The sequence below is a fragment of the Streptopelia decaocto genome, assembly GCF_964273445.1.
Source record: "Streptopelia decaocto genome assembly, chromosome: Z".
Taxonomy (NCBI): Eukaryota; Metazoa; Chordata; class Aves; order Columbiformes; family Columbidae; genus Streptopelia; species Streptopelia decaocto.
In genome coordinates, this window is record NC_138657.1 from 71,131,666 (window position 1) to 71,148,720 (window position 17,055).

General features: G+C 57.4%; 1 protein-coding gene across 3 annotated transcripts in view; it reads right to left on the reverse strand.

The window, feature by feature from the left end:
- Nucleotides 1-1,995: 1,995 nt before the first annotated feature.
- Nucleotides 1,996-17,055, reverse strand: part of TLN1 (talin 1) — a 37,377-nt gene continuing 22,317 nt past the window's right edge. For 2 of the 3 annotated variants that reach the window (XM_082074077.1, XM_082074075.1), the window contains exons 30-57: nucleotides 16,907-17,046; nucleotides 16,721-16,814; nucleotides 16,478-16,567; nucleotides 16,179-16,301; nucleotides 15,852-15,995; nucleotides 15,359-15,520; nucleotides 15,130-15,270; nucleotides 14,692-14,873; nucleotides 13,851-13,983; nucleotides 13,636-13,737; nucleotides 13,341-13,511; nucleotides 13,028-13,177; nucleotides 12,803-12,904; nucleotides 12,557-12,676; nucleotides 12,111-12,257; nucleotides 11,010-11,176; nucleotides 10,586-10,769; nucleotides 10,220-10,345; nucleotides 9,830-9,946; nucleotides 9,565-9,750; nucleotides 9,359-9,466; nucleotides 6,323-6,428; nucleotides 6,059-6,183; nucleotides 5,641-5,766; nucleotides 5,047-5,109; nucleotides 4,606-4,788; nucleotides 3,825-3,950; nucleotides 1,996-3,212 (exon numbers count right to left, since the gene is read on the reverse strand). In XM_082074077.1, the coding sequence (XP_081930203.1) occupies nucleotides 3,081-3,212; nucleotides 3,825-3,950; nucleotides 4,606-4,788; nucleotides 5,047-5,109; nucleotides 5,641-5,766; nucleotides 6,059-6,183; nucleotides 6,323-6,428; nucleotides 9,359-9,466; nucleotides 9,565-9,750; nucleotides 9,830-9,946; nucleotides 10,220-10,345; nucleotides 10,586-10,769; nucleotides 11,010-11,176; nucleotides 12,111-12,257; nucleotides 12,557-12,676; nucleotides 12,803-12,904; nucleotides 13,028-13,177; nucleotides 13,341-13,511; nucleotides 13,636-13,737; nucleotides 13,851-13,983; nucleotides 14,692-14,873; nucleotides 15,130-15,270; nucleotides 15,359-15,520; nucleotides 15,852-15,995; nucleotides 16,179-16,301; nucleotides 16,478-16,567; nucleotides 16,721-16,814; nucleotides 16,907-17,046 (3,750 nt within the window). In that variant the 3' untranslated portion in view covers nucleotides 1,996-3,080. The remainder of the gene's footprint in view (nucleotides 3,213-3,824; nucleotides 3,951-4,605; nucleotides 4,789-5,046; nucleotides 5,110-5,640; nucleotides 5,767-6,058; nucleotides 6,184-6,322; nucleotides 6,429-9,358; nucleotides 9,467-9,564; nucleotides 9,751-9,829; nucleotides 9,947-10,219; nucleotides 10,346-10,585; nucleotides 10,770-11,009; nucleotides 11,177-12,110; nucleotides 12,258-12,556; nucleotides 12,677-12,802; nucleotides 12,905-13,027; nucleotides 13,178-13,340; nucleotides 13,512-13,635; nucleotides 13,738-13,850; nucleotides 13,984-14,691; nucleotides 14,874-15,129; nucleotides 15,271-15,358; nucleotides 15,521-15,851; nucleotides 15,996-16,178; nucleotides 16,302-16,477; nucleotides 16,568-16,720; nucleotides 16,815-16,906; nucleotides 17,047-17,055) is intronic. The other variant, XM_082074076.1, reaches the window with a different exon arrangement.

A 17,055-nucleotide genomic window follows, 5' to 3' on the forward strand; every position in this document is an offset into this window, starting at 1 on the left:
GCGGTGCTCCAAGCAGAGAGAAGCAAAAAAAATTTTGAGAGCTGTAGAAAGTGACTTTCTAGGAGTGCTCAGCCCTAGGACGTAGTAGGGATGGGAGCAGCTGAGGACCAAGGGCCTGCTGGCACCATGGGTAGAGCAGCAGAGGAGCTGCTGCTGGGCTCTGGAGAGCAGCTATTAATACTGACGAATTAGGCACATATTTGGACAAGGAGAGTCAGTAACTGTCAGTATGCAGCTTCTGAGGCGGGGGAAGGTCCGTCTCCCATAATTCCTGGGCAAAGATGGATGGTTTTCCATGAGATACTTCAGCCTGGAGCAACTTCATTGGCTCAGCACTGAGAGTAAAGACGATGATGTGCATGGTGTGAGCAGCCAGGCACCCAGGGACTGCAGCTCTCAAATGTCCCTCCAAAGGAGACGGTTCCCTCTTGTTGGCCGCTCGCCTTTGCTCCAGGCATCATGGCCAGGGCCGACAGGCACAACTGGGACCATCTGGGTGTCTGAGCGCATGAATTTGCCCTTGAAGCTGCCTTCTGGGAGAAGAGGGTGCAGAGGGGTGTGGGGGCACATCCCTCCCATTGCTGCCCCGTACCCAGCCCCACCCTGGGCTAAGATCTCCAAGGACAGGGACCCCACTCCTTGCCCTGCTCCAGGGTCCACCCGCCCTGCAGGGAAGAGGCTTGTCCTGCTGTTTAATGGAAACTTTCTGCGTGCAACCCATGCCACAGCCTCTCACTCCATCTCTGGGATCCCCAAGAAGTTGGGCTGTGGCTTCCCTGCCTGCCTCCAGCTTGACTGGATTTGTGTCCCGACGGATGGGTTGGCAACTCATGAGTCTGCTGTCCAAACCTGTGTGTGCTCACCCAAACCTCCCTGCCAAAGTAATGTCTCACTCTGGTGGGGGAGACTCATTGGGCTCTCTCTCCTGGTGTCTGAGCCACCTCCCCTCACCTGTATCCCATCACAGAGAACATGGTGAGAGGGGACTGGGGGTGCTGTCAGCCCTGTGCTGGGGGTGCTGGAGCTCCCATGGCCCCAGGGTGCCAGGACAAGGCTGGGGCTGCTGCCACACTGTGCCCAACTCACTGTCCTTGCCGTCTGCTCAGAGGGGCCCCGTGCCTGGCTGGTACCTGGGCGAGAGCCTGATGCTGGGTCAGGCCAGTGGAGATTGTCAGGGGACAGCTGGGAGGACTGGGATGCCTGTGAGAGCCACAAATCCCCCCTGGAGCCTGGCCATGAGTGAATGTCCCAGGGGGTCAGCTCCTCTGCACCCCCAGGGATGTGCCCACAAGGGGACAGGGGGTCACCAGCCAGGATGCTGTGGGATGCTGCCCTCGACGACTGAGATGCTTGTAGCTCATGCTGCTGGGGACAGGTCCTGGAGGTAGGGGACATGTGCCAGCCTGACTGTGTCCTTACTCCACTCTGCAGCATCCCTGCCCACCCCACCACCGCTTGGGCCCCCCAAACCCCTGCTGAGTGACAGGGTGGGAACAGGTGTGGACACACTCAGGGCAGCTGCTGCCTGCACAGGTCGGCCCCGGGGGGCTATTTCGGGGCGTGAGCTCAGCGCCAGCAGCCGGGAGAGCTCTGTCCACATTCCCAGACCCACAGCACGCCAAGCTCTGCTGCTTCCCCACCGGTGGGCCACCAGTGACCAGGGGTCCCCCACCTGCACCCCTGTAGCACCCTACCCAGGGATATTTTCAGCTAGCAGCACCCCTGAAGACCAAATCCCCCAGCAACAAAAACCCTGGGGCCCCCTCCCGTGGCGGTGGCCCCCCAGGAGCACCTGCGAGGGCCGGCACATGGCTGGCAGCGGGGGTCCAGCCTGCCGGGTGCCTGGGGCTGGACGTGCCTCAAATACTTTCCATGCTGTATAAGCACCCGTGCTACACTTCCCCCTCCTCTGCTGGCAGGGCAGGCATCCGTGGCCCCCCTGCCCACCAGCCCCCACTTTCTCCTGGGGGGTCCTGTTGATAGCCAGGCAGCAAGAAAGCAGGAAAACCAGATTTTATTGATGAATGCGTCTTTCCAAGGAGGTGTCGGTATCCCCATCCCACCCCGGAGCCTCGGGGGGGAGCTGGTTTCCTTCAATGTTTAATATGGGATGCTTAAAGTATCAAAATAGTGAGAGAAGCCTCAGCGAGTGCACGAGAGGAGGGATGGGGGTCCTGGAGCCGAGGAGGGGTGAGATACTGGGCTGCAGGACCCCGGCGAGAGCCGGGTGTTAGTTGGCAGGACACGAGCTCGGGGCAGGGAATAAATGAACTTTGAAAGCTGCAGGCTCAGTACTAGAGGAATGGAAAAGTTACAAAAATACTGCAGATCTTGGAAAACAACGCAGGCACTTGGGAAGGAGAAAGAGGGCAGAGCTGGCTGGGTCCATGGGGAGGGGAAGCCCCTTGGGAAGGCAAAGAGCAGCTTTGGGAATGAACCCATCGCATTCCCCTCATCCTGAGCGGAGGCACTGCAGCTTGCAGCCCTGCTGCTCCCCAGAGGGGCCCAGGCTGAAGAAGATGCTCATGGAGGGAGCTCAGTGCTTCCCAGGAAAGCTACAGGAGAGGAAGAAGAAGGGGAGGAAGATTCAGCCAGCAATAAGGCATAAGAGGTGAAAGGAGGCTCCATGCGAGAGCTCAGCGAGGGACCATGCTGCTCCCTGCACCCCATCACACGGGAGAGGGCAAGCTCCTGTGTGGAGGAGAGAGACGAAAGGAGCACGAGTGGGAACAACAAAGGCACACGAAAAATATCCCCATCAGTGGAAAGCCCTCCGGCCCCGCACCCCGGGGCTGGCGGGTGAGCCCTGAGCCGGTGCAGCCCCGGCTCCCACCCCAGCCGGGTCCCTTCGGGCGCTCTGGCCATGCCCTGGGTGAGCGTGGGAAGGTGGGCTGGGCGGCGAAGCAGAGGTGCTGGTGCGGCGCCGGCTTGGAGCAGCGTCTGGGTTAGTCCGAGCGCTCTGGGTGCAGGCAGAGCTCTGGTCTATCCCAGGCAGCCCTTGGCTTGAGGCGGGTCATACTTAAATAGGAGCGGGCGGGCAGGCAGAAGTCTGTGCGGTGAGTGGTGGGAGGGTACGGGGCTCAGTTCTGCTCCTCGTCCCGCAGCTCTGAGGGCAGGAACTTGTACTGCTGCTGTCGGATCATGGCCAGCTTCTTCCGCGCCTCCTCCAGCTCCCGCTCCTTGCGCAGCATCTCCTCCTGGGCGGCGATGATCTGCCGGGAGAGAGCCCTGGGGTCACGGCTGCCTCCAACAGGGACGGCAGGAGCCTTTGGCCACAGCAATGCTGACCCCAGAGCTGGGCAATCTGTCTTCCTCCCATCACAGCCACAGCCGCCCTGGGCTGGTGTGGCCCTGGGCACAAAGGCTCTTGTCCCTGCAGTGGGACCATGCTCCCCTGGGGATAACGGGGAGCAGAACCACTACTAGGGCTCAGCCCCACATGTGCCAGGGAGGGTCTCAGCTGAGAGCCTGTGGCACCCCATATTGGCAGATCTCAACCCCTGCCGGATCCTCTGCCCTTCACATGTGTCAGGGACACTGGGATGGTGCGGGTGCTGCACCAAGGAGAAGCCAGAGCATTACATTCCTGGGAACATGCACCATCTCACCGGCTGTGCCCGCTGCCACACGTGGCAGGACGAGGGTGAAGTCACAGTGTTTAACTGGCACTGGGTGGGATGGGTGCACCCCCACATTTTTGTGAGGTTCTCTGGAGACACGCCCCATGCTGGTGGGGGCTAGGACATGCTCCTGAGATGGGCACACACAGGTTGTGGTGTCAGCCAGAGCCACCTCTGCCCCATTACAGCAGCCTCGCTCCTCACCTGTGCGATACCCCCGACCATTTTCTCCTTCACCACCACCGTTTCATCATGGTCCTGGAAGGCAGCGGCCTTCTGGGCTGCTTTCACCAGATTGTCAGATGCTCTCTTTACTGCATTGCCAGCAGCCTGCAGCAGGGAAGGGAGGGAGAGGCAGCGTTAGTCACAGCCCTAGGGTACAAATGCTGCCTGGGGGGGGTGAAAAATCCCTGCCCTAGGCCAGGCTGGCAGGCAGGACAGGCAGCCAGGAGTGCTGGGAGCTGCAGGCTGGGATTCCTTTACATGGCTCACTGCCTTGCCACCCGCTCATGACCATTTCAGGCGCTGCTGCTCCCAGCTGGGCTCTGGCTCCTGTCTGAGCGGGACAGGGATGGGGGGCAGCCCTGCTGACCCTTCCCAGCCCTTGGTCCTGAGGGACCAGTGCTGGGACACTGTGTTAAACCCCCAACACATGGGCATTAACCTTTTGAGTGCTACAGCCTCTGAGGATGAAGGGTGCTACAAAACGTGCCCCCCAAACATTAACCTCTCGAGTGCCAGTGACGCAGCGCACACGTTTCAGGCATTCCTGCGCCAGTTCATCATCCCTGAGCACTGCCAGGCTCAGCAGCCCCACATCACTCACATGCCTGGCATGCAGTTTGCAGTGAAGTCCAAGTCACCTGGAGCCTGAGCCCCAGTCAGGTCCCCAGTGACAGCGCACAGGCAGGGACAGTGAGCTTTGGGGAGCACGCACCTGTATGCACCCCACTCCCACCCACCTCTTGGGCAGCCTGGGACTCACCTGGAGCCGCTTCATGGCCTCTGAGTCGTGGTCAGCCTTCACTTTACAGGCCACCAGGAGCTGCGCCGTGGAGGCAGCCACCTGCTTGGCAGAGGAGATGAGCTTCTCCTCGCTGGCGTGGCCCTGCACCGCTGCATTGGCGGCTTCGCACAGGTTGTTGGTGGCAGCAGCCACCATGCGTGCCTGCAGCGAGAGAGGCTGTCAGGGAAGGTACAGGAGTCTCCCCCAGGGAGGGTATGCCCTGACTGTCCCCAGGGAAGGTTGTGGAGCATGGGATGGTGACAACCGGCTTGCACACCATGTCTCAGATGGTAGGAGAGAGAAGTAGAAGCTTGGTTGCTTCTTCTACTGGGGAGAAGCACAAGGGCAGAGCATCCTCATCTTGGCAGCAAGAGCCAAGAGGGTCCGCCCCCATTCCCTGAGCATGACTTTGATACTCACGGCTGAAATGAGTCCCTGGGACCACTGTCCATCATCCACTGCGTTGGCGGGGATGGCGCCCACCTGTGAGGAGAGGGGTGAAGTTCATCACCCAGCACACCCCTGGGCATGGGGCATAGAATCATAGAACAGTGTGGGTTGGAAGGGAACTTCAAAGGTCAACTAGTTCAACCCCCCTGCCATAAGCAGGGACATCTTTACCCAGATCAGGTTGCTCAGAGCCCCGTCCAGCCTGGCGTTGAATGTCCCCAGGGATGGGGCATCAACCAGCTCTCTGGGCAACCTGTGCAAGTGTTTCACCACCCTCATTGTAAAAGATTTCTTCCTCATGTCTAGCCTGAATCTCCCCTCATTCAGTTTAAAACCATCACCCACATCCTATTGCAACAGGTCCTGCTAAAAAGTCTGTCCCCATCTTTATTTAAGGCCCATTTTAAGTGCTGAAAGGCCGCAAGAAGGTCTCCCTGGAGCCTTCTCTTCTCTGGGCTGAACAACCCCAGCTCTCAGGGCACAAGGGTCATGGGCAGCCCCAGGAGAAGGGTGAACCCACCACAATCCTACATTTTCTTATTTCTTTTCCTCTTCCAGCCTTACCTTTCCTTGAGCCACTAATTCTCGCTGGGCCGCTGACGCTGCCTTCACCAAGGCACTCGTGGCTGCAGCAATGGATTTGGCAGCTTCCAGGATCTGCTCCTCAAAGTTCAGGCTCTCGTCTGCTTGCTATGGGCAAAAGTGGGGTGTGAGTGCCAGGCAGGGGTGCTGGGACAGATGGGGCAGAGCTGGATGATGTCAGAGGGCTGAGGGGGCACACACAGAGCTGAATGAAGGGCTGTGGGGCACAGGAGGGTATGGACTGAGGCCTGAGGAAGGTCCAGCCAGGGATGTAGGAGGCAGCAGAAGCATGGGAAGAGGTACTGGCTGTCAGATGGAGCTTCTCACGCATGACCCATCACACCTGGCCAAAGCACAGACAGGCTGAGCACAAGGGTCAGCCAGGGCTCAGCATCACTACCTTGGGTTTAGCCCTCGGCTTCAGCTGCTCCAGCTTCTTGGCCGCTGCCTCAATGGCAGCTGCTGCCCCCAGCAGCTCGTTTTCAGCGATGACAGTCGGGTCTTCCGGGTCAACCCACTCTGTTCCTAGTAAAACGAGGAAGCGATGCAGGTTAAACCTGTGCATGCCTCATTTCTGACTTGCCATACCCCCTCCATCAGTCTAGAGTCCTCCACCCTAATCCCAGCCCTTAGTCCTGCCCCTCCGAGCAGGACATTCCCTTACCTTTCATGGCCTCAGCTGCCTGGATGAGCTCAGTGACGGAGCTGGCCACGCGTTTGGAGTAGCCTGCCAGCTGCTGCTTCAGCTCGTGAGTCGGCTTCTGCAGGATCTGTGGGGAAGGAGCAGATGTAAGCACCTGGAAAAGGGGGATCTCAGAGGTCTGTTCAGGGTGAGCTCCCCAGGGAAGGAAGGTGGGATCTCCCAGCTCCCCCACACGTGTACACATCAGGTGTTGTCTGTGATGCTTTTTCTAGTGACCCTGGCTGGTCTCTTCCTGCCTGAGGATGGGATAAACTTCCCGTTAGCACTGCTGCATCCACAGCTTCTGGGACATCTTGCAGCCACGAGTCCTTCACTGCGAACCTTCCTGTGCTCAGCAGCTACCCCTCCAGGATTTCTTTCCCCTACAAATCATTTCAAGCTCCAAAAGTATTTCACCCTTGCTGTCCCCATTTTGGAGATTTGTCTGCAAACAAGCTGGACAAAGCGGGGAACCCTGGAGCCACATCCCAGCTCAGAAGGGCTGGTCCCACCAGTGCAAGGTGGTTGGCAGAGCCACAGGGCTCCTACACTGAGGTGGGGGACACACACATGCACACACCACAGCACACACCTGTGCACACACACAGGGTCCGTATGCACAAGCAGAGCTCACCACTGGCCCAACTCGCACCGCAGAGGCGGCAGCTGCCCATGAGCCAGAGCAGGTGTGAGTACATACACACAGACCGTGGGGTCCTTGCACATACCACCCCAGTGCCAGACTGGGCACGCAGACACACTGTGAGCAAGGCACATGCTGAGGTTAGATATCAGCAGGCACCCCAATGTTGCCTTACTCACCGGCTGACAGGGAGGGAAGGAGAAGAGAGAGAAGAAAGCAGTGAACACCCTGGCCAGGACACGCGGGTGCTGGGGATCAGGGGGAGGTGGGTGCTCTCTGGTGGAGGGTGAAGAGGAGCCAAGAGAGGAGAGGTGGGAATGAAGGATCAGAGGTCCTGGGTGGAAAGCTGTGCTGCCATCATTAGCTCATACTTCACCCTCGCAGGGCCAGGGGAGCTGGAATGCCTGGACGAGGCTCCAGGGCCAGAAGAGCCACCTACGCCCAGAGCAGCCACGGAGCTGCTCTCCTCCTTGCCCCCCCTTTGCACCTTATTTCTCCTCACAAAATGCTTCACTGCAGTTTTTAGCCACCAGACTTCTCTGCTTTTGGAGGGAGAGACCTATTGTTACCAAATACCAAGTCCCTGTGGAGGTTCAAATTCCTTCCCCTCCCCAGTGAAATATGCAGGCTTTCCCACTCCTCTGCCGAGAGCCACGTTTTCCATCCCAAGCCAAATAACCCTCTTTCTTAAACACTAATCATGCTTGTTCATACTCTGTGCAAGGCAGTGGTTCTCCAGAGGACCCAGTGTACAAATGTGAACTTGGTGCTGCTGGGTAGCGAGGCAGCATCACATCTGTCACCCCTGTTCCCATACATCCTTCCTGCTCACCGCTTTCCAGGAACCTGCTGCTCCCTGATAAACGAGACCCAAGAGCTTCGTTCCTGCCGTCGCAGACCAGAGTGCTGTGGAAGCTGGCAGGGCGGTCATGGCTTTATCCTGGACTTGTGTGGGGCCATCCCAGCAAAGTCACCAGAGCTGCACTCAGAGTCCCTGAGCTGGCGGCACACAGTGAGGGCTGGTTTACCCTCATTAAGTGCATCCAGACCAAACGCCACGTTATTAAGTCTGCTCTCTGCTCTGACAACATGTTTAAAACTGCTAAATGATTCCTGTCTGGAGCTGAGGGCACCCTGGAGGCTTCGAGCTTACTAAGATGAACCTCCAGTGAGCATTTCATGGGATGTACCAACATATGGTATTCAAGAGACGTCACGTGGCAGCTGGACAGTTACACCCAAAATGCAGTGGAATAGCATGTTCCTGCAAGCAGGCTGACCTCAGGCACTGCCACACGGAGTCATTAATTAGCCCGAATCATCTGTTAACAGGTCAGCCAGAGAATTTCTCCTCAGCACTCCTGCCTTGGCTGCCATGACTTACGTGTTGCTAAAGCATCTTCCAGACAGACATTTGATCTAGATGCAGTGGACAGAAAACTCACTGCTCCCCTTGGAACTGCACCCCTGTGGTTAACTCCTGTGGATAAAACCACCCTTCATCGCTGCCCAGCTTCAATTTCTAGCCATCGATTCCCTCCTGCCTTCTCTTTGTGCTGCCAGCACTGGTTACCTTCTGCCTAAAGTGTCTTTCCCTGCAGGAAACCGCAGTCAGAGCTCACCACCTGGTACCTGGTGGACCTGAACAAGAGATTCTCATGAAGTACTTCTAACCAGGTTAGTGAAACCTTGCTGCAGGGCTTACTTGCCCTCAGACTTTTTCCTGACCTCAGTCTGAGGGCCCTGGCAGCTCTGTGGGCTGGATCTATGCATGCTTCCAGTGTCCTTTACTCCACTTCTGTGACCTCGCCAAGAATACAAACCACTGGAAGGATCTCACTGGATCCTTTCTACCGCTTTATGGTCCCAATTTGCCTCTGAGTTGCACTTATCTTGTAGGACAGCTAATTAAAGCAGCCCAGCTGAAGTCCTCTGGAGGACTCAGAGGAAGATCAGATCAAAAGGGTGCAGCTGGTGCTTGCAGTCATCACCTCTGCTATTGCCCATCTCCCACTCTGCCACGAGGTTAACGAGCTCTGTTTTCACACTGCCTGAAGTCTCTTACTCCCACCACTTTTACTGGAAGCTGCTTCAGGATTTTGCTCCCATGTTGTCAAATTTCCAGCCTCTATTTGTTTATGGCCATTTAATCTCCATCTGTTGTTAGCCAAATACCTTTCTTCAGAGCCTGTTCATCTCTCTGACATCTGCTTCCACGGCAGGGCTTGGCCACACGCTCTGCACCGTGAAGGGGATCGTGCAGAGACCTCAGCAGGAGGAAACATAGAGCCCGGAGGACCTTGGGGATTTGGGGACAACCCTGGCATCCATGGGCAACCTCTGCCCACCCTGGGAAGGGGGGCGGGGATACTCACCACCAGCACGTGCTCCAGCAGCTCCAGGTAGCCATCAGCACACTCCTTGCCAAAGCGCAGCGCCCGCTGCCGCACATCCCCGCTCACCTCCGGGTGGTAGGCAGCTTCCTGGAACCCAGAGACAGGGAAGCCCCAAATCACATCCAGCACCATCCCTGCTGGCACCCACAAACCCGTGCTAGATGCACGTCCCCTGCCTGCCCCACCTTGCAGGCGCGCAGCATATCTGCGATGGCACGGCGGCTCAGGTTGGCCGTGGCGATGACGTCCTCCTGCCGACATGAGTTGCCAGCGGCTACTGCTTTGGCTGTGGCCATCGTGATGCCTTTCGTCATACGGATGAAGTCCTCTGGCGTGGAGACCTTGGCAGGAGGCACAGGGGAGGAGAAGACCTGCAAGGCGAGATGCAGCAGTGAGTCCTGGGGCAGTGGGCAGGAGGGACAGCAGTCACAGCACCACGGCTGTACTCACCGCCAGCTCCTGGCGTATGTGCTCGATTGTGGCCTCCAGCGCCCGAGTTCCCTTTGTGGCCTCATCCTCGACGGCCTTCACGGTCTTCAGCAAGGAAGTGACGTTTGTCACCATCACCTGTAGAAGGAAGAAGAGAGCGAGGTGAAGCCCCACACAAGCTCTGGGCTGCTGCCGGCACCTGTTCCTCCCTCATTGCTTGGTCCAAAACAGCCCTGTCCCAATGCTCCACCCACACCACCTCACCTTGTTCTCCTACCAATGCCGCCTCTGCATCTTGTGTCCCACCTTTTATGTATCACTCCCTCCCCCTTGCTCTGACTGTCCCTATACAGGCAGAGAAGTCCCCCTGCTCTTTCTCCAGCCCCCCTTCCCATCACACCCAGCTCAGACCTTGGCAGAGTTCTTCAGCTGGTAGACAGCAGGGTCATCCCCAGCTTTGCCAGCAGCTGCCTTGGTGGCACCAATCAGGTCTCCAAGTGCCTTGGCCACATCCTTCACAGCATTGATCAGGACCACCTGGGGAGAGCAAGACCGGGGCAATGGCATGGCTACAGTCACACTCGGGCTAGAGGTGGTGTGGCCCATCAGTGAGAAATTTGGGCACACAGCGAGTCCAGCTCAACCAGAACCAGAAAAAGCCCAGCCAGCCCTCTCCACAACACATAGGATGCCAGGGCACCACATGACACATGCAACCTGCAACCCCTTCAAGCAAGCTACGAGCAGCCTCCATTCACCCTACACACTCCATCCCACCTGAGTCTCTGGGTCTTCAGATCCCAGGCTGGCAGCACCCAGCTTCACCACCTCTGCCAAGCGAGTGATGGTGGACACAGAGGACTGGGCAGCCTGGGCTAGCTTCTCCTGGCTGGCTGTGGCATTTTGCACTAACACCTTGGTGTCCTCCACCAGTGCCTTGGCTGTCTTCAAGATGCCCTCCCTGGGGACAAGAAGGTAGTCAGAGAGGACACAGACCTCTACACGCACACATGGTCCTTGGGGTGTACAGATACTGTGGACTCTGCCTTTTGTATGCATAAGCTGAAGGGGAAACTGAGCCAGTGTGATCTGAACTTGTAGCTCTCCTTGGAGCTGGTCCACAGCTCAGAAACACTGGAGACCATGGGACACAGTCTGACCCCCCACCTCTGACTAAGCAGGGGCTGAAGTGTCCTGGTACCTGTGGTCAGCAAAGGTCTCTGAGTTCTCCCGGTTGAGGGTTCCTGCCGTGGCAAACATGATGGTGGTGTCTAGGTCAGCAATGATGCCGGAGACAGCGCTGGCTGCTGTGATGCAAGCTTGTGTCCCGCGGTTCCCAGCCTGCAGGGCTGCCAGCACGTGAGACACCTGCGGGGTACAAGCAGAGTGACTGGGGAGCAGAGCAGGTTCAGGAAACCCCCACTGCACATTCCTCCAGCACCTCCCAGGATGGTGACGCTTCACACTAAGGAATTGGAATCGCATGGTCTGGACACTCCTTTTTGACTTCTACTTATTTGTTTTTACACTGTACCTATCGTGTTCGGGGGCCCAGAAGATTTTGGACTCCGCTAGTTTCCAAATGAGTAAGGTTTGCACGATGGACATTAGAACATGGCAGCTCATTCCTTCTTTAGCTGCTAAACTCTATTTCTGTACTTGGGCAAGTACTCATAGAAGTTTCCTGATGGAAAACAGCCTTGGAAAGGAAGGACCTGCAGATGGTCCTGAGCATGCAGGCATGTGTCAGGCACTATGAACAAGTCTTGCTTTTCTACTCTTGCTTATGAGCCTTGTTGCTCTATCGCTGCCCTTATCCACAAGAGTTTTTTAGCCATGTTTTCATATGTGATTCAGAAGCACATTCTTTAGATTGACTGATGGACAGGATGCTTTCCACACCAGCAATAGATGGTGGGGAGACTGATTACCCAGCATGAGCTGCTGGCTTGGCTGGAGACACAGCAAAGGCTATGCCCACCACTGCAAGAGCTGATCTGGAGAGCCCTGGGCTGCCAGCAGTGTGTCGATCAGCCTACCCTGGCAGGTCACCATGAGAACATCAGCAGGCAGTCCCTGGATGTCACACCCACCCATCACAGCACCAGCTGCTGTTACAGTGTCTGGAGAGGGGGATCCATCCTCCATCCTGCCAGCTGGGCAGGGTGATTGTGGCTGCAAGACCCAACAGAGCCAAACACAACCAGGGAAGAACCCAGTGTGGTGGCTGCAAGGGCACGTGGCTCAATCCAGCATCCCTCCCACCTGACCACACCACCACCCCTCTCTCTGGACCATTTACCTTCTCGGAAACCTTGCGTGCGCTCTCTATCAGCTCCTTCTTGGTGTAGGCATCGCTGGGGCTGCATTGCAGGGCTCCAGCCTTGGTCACCAGGGCAGCACAGCCGTGACCCAGCTCCTGCACCCGACGCTTGATGTGGGAGCCGATCTGTAGACGAACACATGTATGAGAGAGCCAGCAGGGAATGAAGCTCCACATCGAGGATACCCTCCAGGAAACACCAGCAACCTTTGCGCAGCTCCTCTCTCCCAATCCCCCCACTCAGGAGGGGAAAAAAGGAAACATGGCTTTGCTGCGTGTTTCCACACCGTGTTGCAGGGAAGGTGTGAATGCTGCCTGTCCCCAGCTCTGATGGGAGATTTGAGTGTCGCTCTCCTCTGCTCTTACACTCATCACACCCTGCTCTGCCCCACAGCACACTCCAGGAGTGCCCTCCATGCTTGTACCTCTTCATTTTCAGCAGTGAGCGCAGCCAGCTTGGCTTCTTGTGCCAGCTGTCCATAGTCGTTGGTGAGCTGGTTGGCGAGTATGCCCAGCTCATCTGGGTTGGTGGTGGATTTGGTGACCTGCCGATGGAAGAAGAAGCAGGAGTTGGAAGGGCCCTACACTGTGAATGGGGAAGCAAGGAGGATAACCGCCCTGCCTGGGTGGCAGGCAGTGTTTTCCGCAGTGACAGGCTTGCTTGCACCCACCATCTCCTGCACAGTCACTGCGATGGCCTTGGCTGTCTTCACCATCGTGGTCTGGTAGTCCACAAAGGACCCCTCCGGCTCGCCCATCGGCACCTCGTCCAGCTGTAAAAGACCATTGTGAGACTCTGGCTCCAGGCCCAGCCCAGATTCCTTGTAAGTTTCGACTTTGAGCTTTCCTCTCCCCTATCCCCAGCCCTGGCCAGGTCCACTCCTCACTGCACTCACCTGGTTGATGGCCTGGGTGATGGAGTCCACCATGCCCCCCACGACACCTGCAGCACTGGCTGCCTCATTCAGGGTGGTGGTCAGGTCCTCCACTGCTTCCTTCATCATCTGCACGGCCTCCTCCAGAGCCTCCTGGGTATGGGCAGCTTGCTGCAAGGGCAAGACATAGTGAGGGAATGTAGGCAGCAGCTGATCTCCCAACAGGGATGCTGCACACTTACTCCAGGTTTCCACATCCAGCACACGCTTGTGCACCACAGGGCACCCCCACGTGAAGTGGTGCACACCACAGACATGTGCCCCTCCTGCTCACCTTGGGGTTCCCACCAGCCTCCTTGGCCGTGTACAGCATCTGCAGTGCAGATTCAGCCAGTGTTTTGGTCTGGTCCAGGAGGTTCATCTGCTGCTGGTGGTTGGGTGTTTTGGAGGCAGCGCCGATTGCTGCCATAATCAGCGGCTCAAAGTACTGAGCCATCTGGGATACCTAGAGAAGAGTAGTGTCAGCATAAGCAGCTTCCAACCCTGGCTGCCTTGTGCCTTTTCCCCCAAACCGTGAGCTCCTGACATCCACTGAGCAGCCCATCAGCAGCTCCCCATCCTTGGGTTACCTTGTGTCCCAGCTGTGAGGCCTCAGCCCGTGCTGCGCTGGCCACGGGCTCGATCAGGTTGCTGATCTCCTGGACAGCAGTGATCATCTGGTTGTGCAGAGCCTGTTACAAAGAGAGAATGTTGTGTGAGGCTGAAGCAGGGCTGGGGTCACTGCACACTGCTGGGGAAGGCAGCCTGCCCCTGCTGAGTTTGCAGCAGTGCATCCCTGACCCACCTCCTGGGAGATATCTTCTCGGGGGGCCAGCTGCTGGCTGATGGCAGCGAGGGAGGCCTGGTCCACCTCCCGCATGCATCTGTTCAGCACTTCGATGGCCTCGTCACACTCCCGCTGTCCTGGAGCTTTGTCCCTGCATGACAGACGGATCATAGAATCATAGAATAGCTTGGCTTGGAAGCTATTCAAAGATCATCTAGTCCAACCCCCCTGCAATCTGCAACTAGATCAGGTTGCTCACAGCCCTGTCAACCTGGCCTTGAATGTCTCCAGGGATGGGGCATCAACCACCTCTCTGGGCAACCTGGGCCAGTATTTTACCATCCTTATTGTAAAAAATTTCTTCCGTATGCCTAGTCTGAATCTCCCCTCCTTTAGTTTAAAACTATCACCACTTGTCCTATCGCAACAGGCTCTGCTAAAAAGTCTGTCCCCATGTTTCTTACAGGCTCCATTTAAGTCCTGAAAGGCCACAATAAGGTCTCCCTGGAGCCTTCTCTTCTCCAGGCCTCTTCAGCCCAGTACTAGAAGGCATTATGCCAACCCGCTGCCTCCAGCCTTGGCTGGTGCTGGTGAGCAGGATCCTTCTCCCAGCCTTGGGCAAACCAGCATCATAGAGGCTGGATATACTGGCATGCATTCCCATCCACCCACAACAAGGCTGGAGGAGCAGCTCCCATGCAGGACAAGAGGGACAGTGTCTTTCATCCCATCCCTTGACTCCCCACGACTGGTAGTGGTCAAGAAGATGAGCCAAAACATCCCCAGGGATGCTTGGTCAGAGCAGGGGTACCTGCCAGCACAGACAAGGCCACAGCCAAGGAGGCAGTACTCTCCTCACCTCATGTTGGTGATCAGCTTCTTGATGGAGTCTGAGACGGTGCGAGAGTGACCGGCCAGCACTGACCACTGTGGTGGATCCTTGGGGTTGACAGCCAGAGAGCGGGCAGTCTGGATGAGGCCGGCAGAGCTCTCCAGCATGGTCTTGGCCGAAGAGACAATGGGCTCCATGGCTCTGCGCCCCTGCACAGGGAGACAATGGGTCGCTGAGGTGTGCCAGGGATTGTGCATGGGAAGTTACTCCCTCTCCTGCAATCCTCACGCAGAGCAGCCCCCCAAATCCCAGGGCTTGCTGCCACCTCTCCATCACACCACCCAAAGGCACCAGACCCATACTGGGACTCCATCCCAAGCTCGGGAGGAGACACAGTTCCTCCCCACCTTTCAGCAACCCCCATCACAGCCAAGCCACATCCCCCTGGCCCCAGTGGCATCCCACCTCTGGGCTGATCTGAGCAGGAACGGTGGCAAACTCTGGGTTGGAGGCAAAGGCTGTCAGGTTATCCACGGCCTCTATGAGAGGGGCAGTGGCAGCACGGCACCGCTCCCGGTTCTCTTCGTTGAACTCGCCATCGAGGGCCTGGTGTGGAGAGACCAGGGCAGTTATCCAGACCCCGCCATACCCCAAATTCCATCCCCACCACCGTGTCCCAGCAGGGAGACTGCACCTTGATGGTCTTCACCAGGTTGGCGGTGCTGTTGGCCACCTCCTTGGCCGACTGGACAAACTGGCGCTTGGCCACGGGGTTGGCGGTGCGGGAGGAGGCCAGGCGGCATGTGTTGCACAGGGCTGAGGTGTGCTTCGCTACGATGGTGGCTGCTGACAGCACCTGCAGGGAAGAGCAGGGTGAGGTAGGATCCACCATCTCTTCCCATCCCCACAGCTCTCCCTTCCCACCAACCCCACGTGGGGGACCAGTGACCGCATGGTTCCCTCTTGGGACCCAAGAAGGTTCACCAAGGTCCTGCACAACCCATACAATCCCTCAGCTGGACTGTTACCATTGCACCAAAGCTGTCAGCTGGTGCCCAGTATGGCTGATGACGCCTGATGAGATACTAGCCATAACTTTGGCCAGCTCTTGGGACACAGCTCTCCTCACTAGCCTCATCCCTTTTGTGCAAAAATATGGCCGTAACAGTGACCCATCTCATACTCACCTGGGACTGGGTACAGGCAGGATCCACCAGGTTCTGGCAGGCCATCTGGATGGCTTGGTTGGCTCTGGCAAACTGAGTGGGGTCTACCAAACCCTGCTGTCCAGCCTGGCTGTTGGGGTCTGAGACCCCCACGAGGTAGGCAGCCTAGGAGCATGAGAGAGGTGGTGAGAGCAAGCTCGCACATGGCAGGGAGGCTCAGAACAGGCACAGGCTGTGGAAGAGACCGGTAGCACCACCCCAAAGGGCCAGGCGAGGGGTCTGTATGGCAACTACAAACCAGAGGTAGTGCTCAGGGATGGGACATCATCAGAGATGAATACATCTCACCTGGGCAGCTGCCTCCGTCAGCCCACAGAGAGCTTTGGAGGCGGCACTGATGGATTCACCAAACTCAGGCAGTTTGCTGTTCTTGGCGTTCTGGGAGATGCCGGCCATGGACTCACCCAGCACCTGCAGGATACACCATACGTCAGTTATGGAGACCACCTCCCGCTCCCACAGTGCTCCCAAGCTCAGAGCTCACTGTGGTTCACCAACAGGGGAGGAATCACCTTTCCCTTTGCCCCCACGACTTTCCCAAACCTTCCTTATCCTTCCCAAACCTCCACTTCTGGCTCAGGGCTCACCTTGGAGTTCTCCATGACGCTGTCAAGGCAGTTAAAGTAGGACATGTCATTGACGGTTTGGGTGGGGTTCTCCAATAGCTCCTTCACCGTCTGCAGGAACACAAGTGTCACATCCAAGGGAAGGGTCCGTGCCCTCCATGTGCCCCTCCTCTTCGCTCCCTCTTGCCCCTTGCAGTAGGATGCAGGTTCCCCCTCCCCACGATTCCAGCCCCTCCACTCCCTCAGCAAGATGCAGCTTCTCACCTCCAGCTCCCGCAGGGCATTGTCACACTCCTTCTGGCCTGGTGCCTGCTGGGTGCACATGGTGATCAGCTGGTTAATGCTGTCGGTCACAGCCCTGACATGGACAAGGGAGAAAGACCCACGGATCAAGGCCAGCCCTACCACCCGGCCCCACTGCTACAGCTCACAGGGAGCAGTTTGTCCTACCGTGCTGCTGCCGCCAGCTGATTCTTGAGGTTGGGGGCTGTGGGGTCGGCGGAGAGCGCCTTTGCAGCCAGCAGCAGCTTGCTGGAGGACATGGAGATGCTCTTCAAGTTCGACACCACCTGTGCCTGGTCTTCCTTATTCTGCAAGGC